General features: G+C 44.5%; 1 protein-coding gene across 8 annotated transcripts in view; it reads left to right on the top strand.

The window, feature by feature from the left end:
- The first annotated feature begins 4196 nt into the window (after positions 1-4196).
- The window catches only part of st3gal3a (ST3 beta-galactoside alpha-2,3-sialyltransferase 3a), a 32249-nt gene continuing 25599 nt past the window's right edge, over positions 4197-10846 (top strand). Inside the window, exons 1-4 of one of the 8 annotated variants that reach the window (XM_035524701.1) lie at positions 4197-4477; positions 5356-5501; positions 8463-8510; positions 10547-10589. In XM_035524701.1, coding sequence (XP_035380594.1) covers positions 5384-5501; positions 8463-8510; positions 10547-10589 — 209 coding nt within the window. In that variant the 5' untranslated portion in view covers positions 4197-4477; positions 5356-5383. The other 7 variants (XM_035524698.1, XM_035524704.1, XM_035524700.1 and 4 more) reach the window with 7 other exon arrangements.

Below are 10846 nucleotides of genomic sequence, written 5' to 3'. Positions count from 1 at the left end.
TTCGTCTGATACCTGTAAAAGGGCAAACACCAGCTGAGATCACCTTCAGAGTTAATGCCAGTGAGGCCACAGCCCCTAACAGAGTGCCCAGATGCTCTACCACACATATGAAGTGGTTTGAGAGATTCGTGCTCTCATGTCATATTGATAATCCCAGTTATGGACCAATGGCCTATCAGGTAAATTGGTACTTGGATTACACAGTCTCAGTCCCAATCCACATTGTAATGGCCAAACACCTGTAAAGATGTTATTTGTGGATGACATCTCCACATATAATACCAGCATTTTGTTTTCACTGCATATGACTTTACCATCTGCAAAAAAATACCTCCTGAACCTATTGGACAGCATTTTGGATGATCATTTCTCACAATGTTTGGTTGCGCATGCAAGTATTCAGATGATATTTGGCACATTGCTGGTTTGTCCGGATAGGCAGGATCTCAGAATGTCATTAAGGAAAGCAAATGTAAGTGTTATATGAGATGGAAATATAAACAGATGTAGTCTTATGAGAGACACAGTTTTGCTGCTCTTCCATGATTTAGAAGTCCTGAAGCCACATGTGTTGCATTTTTAGTCAGTTTTCAGTGTGGCCCTGCTCTCATGACTGAGGCTAGTCTCTCACGTGTCTGTTGCCATTGGTCTTTAATATGTATGGCCTTAGTTCACCATTTTGATTGAATTCCACATTGGGCACAGGTAGATGTAGTGGCACAAGTAGATATAGTGGCACAGGTAGATGGGCACAGGTAGGTGTAGTGGCACAGGTAGATGGGCACAGGTAGATGTGGCACAGGCAGGAGTAGTGCAGCGATAAGTGAACACTGGTGCACTAATTTTCACTATGGTAACTATGACAAGGAATGAAATACCCTGTGACACATTTTGGAAGCTGGCTAGCAAATATAGAAATACAGTGTGACTTTACACAACATAATGCAACACATTCATGGTGGTGTGAATATACTGAGGTAGATAGAGTGTGCAAATTAAATACAGCCTTACCTCAATTGATATGCAGTAAGAGTCTGCATGTTCAAGCACGGATAAAGTCCCAGATTTAAAGTGCTGTGTGGATGTACGTTTGGAAGAATGTAGCTACCAGCTGGTGGGTGCTTATGAGATGACCTAAAGTGGTAAGACTAACTGTTCTGTGGTCTCCAGCCTGACCGCAGAACAGCTAGTGGGTCTCACGCCTCCAGCCTGACCACTTTAACAGTTGGGAACACTACCTCCTCTTAGATATTTCCTTATCTGATGGAGGCAGTGGAATCAGACTGGCTGGTTCAATTGTGGCAGTTAGTTGCTGGGTGTTTGATGTCAGCAACTGCATGGACTCCCTGCCAGGGTTCTGAGTTGTGTATAAAGTGTGACTGGATTTACTTACTGTACACACTTTTGGCAGCTCTGATACCAGTCGTCAGCTGTGCAAATTACTGTGCAAATTACTGTGCAAATGACATAATTGCCACTTACTGAATTAATTACTGAAGTCATGTTGTTTATTTTGTTTATTTGGCTGTTGCATATTCTGTTTTGTGTATAATCTGTATATTTGTTGTCATCTCATTATTAGTTACGTGTATCAGTGACAACACTGCTGTAGAATGATTGCTCGTGCATTGCTACAAACATCAGTATAACACCAGACCTGTTTGCATGTCTGATCATGGGTAACACTCCCAAGATTTCCCAAAGCAGTAAGACTGGCTGTTCTGGTCTCTGCAGCCGGCTCTCAGAACAGATAGTGGGTCTCACATCTCCTACTTGACCCATTTGAACAGGACAACACGAAGCTGCTTAAAGAAGTATTTTAAGTTTTTTACGATATTGTTTAACTGGTACAGTAAACATATACAAAACAACTTTATTTTGCTTGTTTGTGCCCTGTCCAGTCAATATGCAGACAAGCCATTAGGTCACCAGATCTTAGAACCCAACAGTTGTTACATGAACATTTTATGGTTGTTATTTATTTGTTTGTTTATTTTATTTATATCCAAGAAAATTACACCAAAAAGTTGGAACACACCAAAATTTAGGTGCAATTACACTGCGTGCATGCGTGTGTGTTTTTACATACCTCTGAAAGTGCTGCCCATGTTGGTTTCCACATGTCTGTCTGGTGTTCTATTATACTCCAATTGCTTTTGCTTTAAAAATAGATTCAGCCCAAATTATATTTGGTTAATAAATGAACACCACATCATCAGAAGCAAAGCTTCAGGTTACTAGTCATAAAGCACTGCTTACAATTCCTTATAGCATTTAACATTTTTGGCAGCCAGAATTTAACTCAGAACAAAATAACTGGGTGTACCTTATTTATCTAACAACACTACATTGACTGGCATGTGCAAATTCTACAATTCCAATTCCCCAATCATAATATTTTTGGACAATATTTGGATGACCACATCATCACTGGTGTGTGTCAGCTTAAGTATAGTGAAACAGTCAAGTCTAATTTATTTCTATAGTGCTTTTTACAACAGCCGTCATCACAAAGCAGCTTTACACTTTTCTAAGTCCAAGCCCCGAGTGAGTGAGCCAAGGGTGACCGTGATGAGGAAAAACTCCGTAGAGCATGAGGAAGAAACCTTTAGAGGAACCAAGACTCAAAGGGAGTCCCGTCCTCTTCTGGACGATAATATTAGCAGTAAATGCTGTAAAACCTACTCTACTGGTTAAGATAGGTTGTTTGAGTAAATGACAAAGTACTTTTGATCTAGATAAGAGCATCTGGCAAAATGCAGAAAATGTCAAATGTAAGTTAATAGAATAGGTGCACTAGGCTATGTATTGCTAATTTATCACTGGGTAATAGACGAGTTGCATCAGAGTGGCATCACTGTGTAATAGCTCTGGTGGCATCCCTGCGTAACAACTGTAGTGGTATCACTGCGTAATAACTAGTGGTATCACTGCGTAATAACTGTAGTGGCATCCCTGCGTAATTACTGTAGTGGCATCCATGCATAATAACTGTAGTGGCATCTCTGTGTAATAACTGTAGTGGCATCCCTGCGTAATTACTGTTGTGGCATCACTGCGTAATAACTGTAGTGGCATCCCTGCGTAATAACTAGTGGTGTCACTGCATAATAACTGTAGTGGCATCCCTGCGTAATTACTGTAGTGGTGTCACTGCGTAATAAATGTAGTGGCATCCCTGCGTAATTACTGTAGTGGCATCCATGCATAATTACTGTGGTGGTATCACTGCGTAATAACTGTAGTGGCTTTACTGCATAATAAGTGTAGTGGCATCTCTGCGTAATTACTGTAGTGGTATCACTGCGTAATAACTGTGGTGGCATCACCGCGTAATAACTGTAGTGGCATCCCTGCGTAATTACTGTAGTGGTGTCACTGCATAATAACTGTAGTGGCATCTCTGTGTAATAACTGTAGTGGCATCCCTGCGTAATTACATTTGTGGCATCACTGCGTAATAACTGTAGTGGCATCCCTGCGTAATAACTAGTGGTGTCACTGCATAATAACTGTAGTGGCATCTCTGTGTAATAACTGTAGTGGCATCCCTGCATAATTACTGTTGTGGCATCACTGCGTAATAACTGTGGTGGATTCACTGTGTAATAACTGTAGTGGCATCCCTGTGTAATAACTGTAGTGGCATCTCTGTGTAATAACTGGTGTGACATCCCTGCGTAATAACTTGGATTCACTGTGTAATTACTGTAGTGGCATCCCTGCGTAATAACTTGGATTCACTGCGTAATTACTGTAGTGGCATCCCTGCATAATAACTGTAGTGGCATCTCTGTGTAATAACTGGTGTGGCATCCCTGCGTAATAACTTGGATTCACTGCGTAATTACTGTAGTGGCATCCCTGCGTAATAACTTGGATTCACTGCGTAATTACTGTAGTGGCATCCCTGCGTAATAACTTGGATTCACTGCGTAATTACTGTAGTGGCATCCCTGCATAATAACTGTAGTGGCATCTCTGTGTAATAACTGGTGTGGCATCCCTGCGTAATAACTTGGATTCACTGCGTAATTACTGTAGTGGCATCCCTGCGTAATAACTTGGATTCACTGCGTAATTACTGTAGTGGCATCCCTGCGTAATAACTTGGATTCACTGCGTAATTACTGTAGTGGCATCCCTGCGTAATTACTGCGCTGCTCCGTCAGCCCTCCAGCGTCCCCGCTCTTGCGGTCACTGAGGTAATCCTGCTGCTGGGAGGCTGAAAGGTATCCCTACACTTATTACTGAAACGCAGCCCACCGCTTCCAGGAGTCATGGACCCGACGGAGGGAGTGAACAGTGTGTTGACGGCGCTGCTCTCCGGTGCAGCTCGGACTGACATGCTGCTCTGCTGTTCACATGGTTTGGGGAGGAAACCCGCCCTGTGGCTCCTCGCGCCGATTCCACCCGGACTAAGCTAAGCTAACGTGGCTAACAGGGAAGGAGAGCTCGTTAGTTCTGTCGTCAGCGAGTAGGTGCCATTTTACGATAATGAATGGTAGACTTGTTACGTGTCTCATTAGAATAAACGTACAAATTGTCCAAAGATTGAAGCAGTTGCAGAGCTCGTCGCTCGGCTGTCTGGTGGTATCGTCACAGCTCGGGTTAGCGGGGTAGCTCCACTGAGGTAGGGCTAACGGTGGTGTTTAATATAACGCTGTAGTGTTGAAATCTAAACATATAGTTTTAATCTATAGACATAGTGTTTAATATAACGCTAGTGTTTAAACATGTAGCGTTTAATACAACGCTATAGTTTTAATCTAAAGATATAGTGTTATAATCTGTCGCTGTAGCTCTAGTTATATAGTTATAAAATAATGCTATAGAGTTAGTGTTTCAATATGTCGCTTAGATTAGTGTTTTAATCTAATGCTAGTTTTATACTGTAACGCTATAATTTTATAATCTGTCGCTATAGTGTTTTATTATAATGCTAGTCTTATAACGCTAGTTTTATAATCTAATGTTATAGTTTTGTAATGTAACGCTATAGTTTTATAATCTAACGTTGTAGTTTTCTAATAGCGTATTGTCGCTATAATGCTTTAATATAACGATATATTTTATAATCTGTCACTATAGTGTTTTAATCTAACGATATTGATTTTTTTTAAATTACTGAGGTACCTACTACTGTAGCTTTGATAAAAAGCAGAATGCTTATGTCGTGTTTGACTTATAAATATAGCTTTAAGTAGAAGGTATCAACAAAATGAACAGGAAAAGCAGCTATTTGCCCATACTAGAAACGTTGTTTGATGTAATTACAGCCCAGTCCACGACCCCGCGGGACAGGCAGTGTGAGCATTAGAGTCTCGCGTGCATGTCATTTTTACCTCGCGGCAGGCGGTTCTGCGAAGATGCCCCGCGAGACATGAGAGCCAGGAAGCCCACGCGGACCCTAATGCTCGTGCTGTGTCCCACCCTGGTCCTGTGCTTCTTGTACTACTCCGCGGCGAGACTACAGCTGCGCATATGGGGATTCAAAGCACGTCAGTATATCTAACGCTGTCTGGCTCTAAAACTGTTGCCATACTGGTGCCATGCATGTATCTTTTCCACAGATGCTGGGTCACAGGTCGAGTCCACAGTTAGGTGCCCCCGTGGGGTGGTAATTCATTGGTAAATTAAACGGTAGAGGTATTGATGGCACAGAACATGTGGACAAGTCCTGACTTTGTTTTTTCTCAATGAACCAGAAGGGGGCGCTAAACCACTATCAACGAAGCTTCTCCCGTCAGGGTCCCTGGGGGACTCACCTACTGAAGAATTTAAGTTCAGTTATAAAAATAGCAGGTTGAGGACAGATTTGAAATTTTTAAAGTTTTTATCTGCCATAGGTTATGCTACCAGCATGCTTTTTGTGTTAAAGAATGTGAGATTGTGTGGGTCTTATTTTTGAGGGATATATATCAGTTCCCTCTCGGTGCTTTAAGCTTGCTTTTTTTGTTGGACTGGATTTATTCAGTGATGAAATTGAAAGCATGGTGATATGGAAAGCTGAGAGTCTGCAGTAATTCTTCACTTGGATGGAAAGAAGATCCGATAATTTTCTGCTCGGATGGGAGGGCACTCTGAACTGGTTCTGCAGGATCTGATTTTGCCGCTCCACTTTGTAGATGAATTTTAATATATTTACATTTTGTATTGACTAGATTTGCACCCAGTAAAATAACCCTCATGCTCTAGGGAGTTTTTTCTCGTCACGGTCGCCCTGGGCTCGCTCACTGGGGGCTTGGACTCGGACATATGTAAGGCTGCATTGTGACGATGGCTGTTGTAAAAAGCGCTATAGAAATAAATTAGACTTGGCTTTGCCGTTTCTTCAGTGTCCAGATGAGAGCCTTTTTGGTGTTTTGTGTTGTAGTTGTGAAGGGGTTTGAGGCGGCTCGCGGTCCTCACATCTCTGTTCTGGGTCAGGCGTGTGTTTGGGGCAGCCCGTGGCCCTCACATCTCTGTTTTGGGTCAGGCGTGTGTTTGGGGCAGCCCGCGGTCCTCACATCTCTCTTCTGGGTCATACGTGTGTTTGGGGCGGCTCGCGGTCCTCACATCTCTGTTCTGGGTCAGGCGTGTTTTTGAGGCGGCTCGTGGTCCTCACATCTCTGTTTTGGGTCAGGCGTGTGTTTGGGGCAGCCCGCGGTCCTCACATCTCTCTTCTGGGTGAGGCGTGTGTTTGGGGAGTGGCGCACGGTCCTCACATGACCATTCTGTGTCATGTGCTGGGAGTCGCTTAATCTGAGTATGGTGAACAGTGATAGGCTCGTATGCATTGCTGTATACAAACTATTAATATGCAGCACTGAAACATTTCATATGTGGAATTTTGTCCCTCACACTTGCTCCATTAAGTCTCTGTATACCAGTAATGCATTTTTTGTTTGATTTCTTCTTTAATGCACGTTACAGTGGAGTGTGTTTCATTGCAGGAGACAGAGGCTGACCTCTTCTCTAACACAGCATCCCTGCATCACAGAGGACTAAATGAGTCTTTCATCTCCACTGATTTAGAAAGTCTGGCTCACTCAAAGGGTTGAGAGAAGAAATATTGCACTGCTCCATTTAAACCCAAATGCTTCTTGAATATCCGTATGGTAAAGCTGGAAATGATTTCTGTAGCTGAAGTCCATTATTCAGTGTTTGCCAGTAATTAGCGCGGTGATGTTTGCTGGCATGCTGTTGTGTTCATAAAGATTTGAGCTCCTACAGCCTCTGGGTGTCCCAACCGCTGCCAACTTCTCCTTGATATGAAAATGGAGCAGAAAATACTCACAGATTTGGTGCACATCCACCTTCTTCCTAATCTTGAAGTCGTTTAGGAGATGGAGGGTAAATAACCCCCCCCGCTTTCTTTTTTTTCTTTTTTCTTCATGGAAACATGCTGAAGTGTGAGCCCCTCTGCTTCCAGCACCTCAGCTGCCTCTGACCACACGTCACCGTGGTGATCCTCAGACCCACCTGACGGGCCGCCGCTGAGGATGCTGTCAGCGCCGGGCTGGCCTGAAATAGAAAGCTGCGCTCTGGTTGTATTCAGCCTCCTGCTGTCCCTCGGGGCTCTTGGCCCGAGAGTTTTCAACCTTCCGTTATTTCATTACGAGATTAGCTGGGGCCCAGATGCCTTCGGCGGTTTCTGGCTTCCACGCCGTAATCATTGTGAGGTCTGACTGCTTTCCGCATCCTGTAGGTCACCGAGAGTTGAGGATTTTTACAGAGGTTTTCGAGACTTGTGTGTTGTGAAACCCATCGTAAGCGTAACTCCTAAGGAAGGCAGGTCTGTCCTGCTTTGTGTGTGTCTGTGTGTGGAGTATTGAAGCCCTGCAAGGGTTAGTTGGTGCAGCTCTGGTGATGTAGCAACAGGTGCAGGTCAGTCGGTGCAGCTCTGGTGATGTAGCACCAGGTACAGGTCAGTCGGTGCAGCTCTGGTGACGTAACAACAGGTGCAGGTCAGTCCGTGCAGCTCTGGTGATGTGGCGACAGGTGAGGTTCAGTCGGTGCAGCTCTGATGATGTAGTAACAGGTAAGGTTTAGTCGGTGCAGGTCTGCAAAACTACTACCATGTTGGCATAGACAATTGTCTTGACACAAAAATTCTTACATGTTGATGAAGGTTTACTGTGTTTTATGACGTGTAATAATGACGTGTTTATGACGCGTTTATGATGTGTAACTGCTCATTAGTATTTGTTTTTCTCAACAAACAGCTCAGGTGTGTTTAGGAGACTAAAGGCCCATGTTCCAACAGTGCTGAAGGTTTTCAGGAGGTGGCAGTGGGTGGAACCTAACAGCACATCAACCCCATGCCCCGCCCCCTGCCCCACCCACGTACAAGGCGTGGCACCCCCATGCCTCGCCCCCCCTGCCCCACCAACGTACAAGGCGTGGCACCTCCATGCCCCGCCCCCTGCCCCACCCATGTACTTCCATGTTTGAGCTGAACTCATACTCTTGTGTTTCAGATATTGACGTGGATAGCAGCCTATACGCGGGACATGTGTTATCCACAGGTATAAGGTTTTCTGTGGACATCTCCATGTTAGTGTTGGGACTAACTAATCACACTAATCACACTAATCACGTTTTGGTTTTTGTAGCCGTTGCATAGCCTGGTTTGACTGTAGTGAAACTTGTCATGCATTTAATGACGCTGCAGCTCCCAGTGAGTGTTCTGTTCCCACACTATCACAGCAACTTTTATTGTTATTCTTTATTTGTCAAAAGCACCGCCTCCTTGCTTCATATAAGCATGCTGATTGATTTATTTACAAACACTTGTTCTAATGGCAGGCTGAAACCATAACACAAAATAGAAGTTTGACAGTTTTCATTCTGTATGAACCAGGCTATCAACCCTCACATCAGGACGTTAGAAGTCTTAAAACACAGACAACATGACAGACTTAGGAATTTACATTTTAACCAGCGTTACCTCTGTCTAAGCCATCACACACACACACAATTCACTTTGTCATTAACTTTTTGAACCATCAATGTTAACTAGCCAACATTAAAAGTTCTTCAAACTTCCACGGACACAAACTCTGTCCTTGAAGTGCTTCTGTCCCAGCCAAACTCGTGAGTTTGTTTGTTAATCCCACCTGGTATTAAGGTGTTCCCTTACCTGCTCACGCAAGGAGCATTTAACACCAGCCTCCAGGGTCTGACGCACAGGGTGTACGCAATATGACAAACATGTGAAGGTCACTCTGCATAAGAGCGCCTTCAAAGTGCTGTAAGTGTTTTGGGGTTAGTGCCATGGGCCCAGGTCATTATGGGTAGAATTGCTCAGGTGTGGAGGGTCTTTTTCGGTTTCCCCCACATAGAGTGCTGGTGTACCACAGCTCCAGGTGCAGCAGGAGCAGCCAGGGATTGATGGAAGCATGGTAATCTTTGTAAGAGCAAAGACTCACTGCACAGGTGCTGATGCTTCACGCCAAAGCCCCTCCCACTGCACAGGTGCTGATGCTTTAGCCCAAAGCCCCTCCCACTGCACAGGTGCTGATGCTTTAGCCCAAAGCCCCTCCCACTGCACAGGTGCTGATGCTTTAGCCCAAAGCCCCTCCCACTGCACAGGTGCTAATGCTTCAGCCCAAAGCCCCTCACACTGCACAGGTGCTGATGCTTTAGCCCAAAGCCCCTCCCACTGCACAGGTGCTAATGCTTCAGCCCAAAGCCCCTCACACTGCACAGGTGCTGATGCTTTAGCCCAAAGCCCCTCCCACTGCACAGGTGCTAATGCTTCAGCCCAAAGCCCCTCACACTGCACAGGTGCTGATGCTTTAGCCCAAAGCCCCTCCCACTGCACAGGTGCTAATGCTTCAGGCCAAAGCCCCTCCCACTAACGCGCTGTCAGCTGATGCAACACTGATACAAGCTGCCGTGCTGTGTGCAGGGCTCCACCCTCCCCCACACCCCTTTGGCAAGGAGCCTTCAGTCTGTCTGTCTCTCTTGGTGTTTCACTTTGTCTCACATTGACTCTCTTTTTGCTCACATAATCATTTGGGATCTGATGATGATGGAAATTCTGAAGTCGTTGAATGTGAATTACTGATTCTTTGTTTGACGTTTCTCTGTGATGTAACTGGTTTTTCTCTAACAAATTGTTCTTCTTTTTCTCATTTTTCCCTCTTTACTCAGAATCGTGATCATTTACTCACAGATTGTGTTCTAGATTTAGTTATTTATTGACCTTTTTCCATTTTCATCCATTCTTCTGTTGGAGAAATTTGGATCAAAAACAAAACCCTCTTTGTTATGTTAATTAAACCGTTTGGTGGGGTGGCGTGATGGTTCTGTTGATTATTTGTCATTGTGAATGTAGGTCGTCTTTCGATTATGGATTTCTGTGGAACAGACTTTTCTGTTCATTCGAGCCTTGGCCCAGGGTAAAGGTTGAGTGTGACACTGAATCACGAGCGGCGACCTCTGACCTCCCACGCTGTCCACTGCCCCCTGCTTTATGAGTGCTTGTGTGTGTCCTGTGTGTTCTGTTTGTAGGTGTGTAAACTTGGCTGATTTGCTTCTTTCTTTGTTTTCTCTTTAGTCTATGACAAGCAGGGGTTTCTCCGCAAGCTCGATGGAAAACTGTAAGTCACTAACCGGTTTATAATTCTATGCGTCTCTCACTCTTGCTCTGTGTGTGTGCGCGTGTGTGCGTATGCATGCATGTGTGTGCACATCTGTTTGTGTGGCTGTGAGTGTGTTTGTGTGTGTATGTGTTGTCCTTCCCCATGCCACACTCATGAAGGGCCTCATAATCACCTCTGGGGGAGCTAGGTGGAGGGGTGTAATCTAAACTCAACCCCTAAAGAGTAGAGTTAGTGGACTTGGAGAGTTAGTGGAG

This window comes from Electrophorus electricus, chromosome 3 (genome assembly GCF_013358815.1).
Source record: "Electrophorus electricus isolate fEleEle1 chromosome 3, fEleEle1.pri, whole genome shotgun sequence".
NCBI lineage: Eukaryota > Metazoa > Chordata > Actinopteri > Gymnotiformes > Gymnotidae > Electrophorus > Electrophorus electricus.
This window is presented reverse-complemented; position numbering and strand designations above follow the sequence as displayed.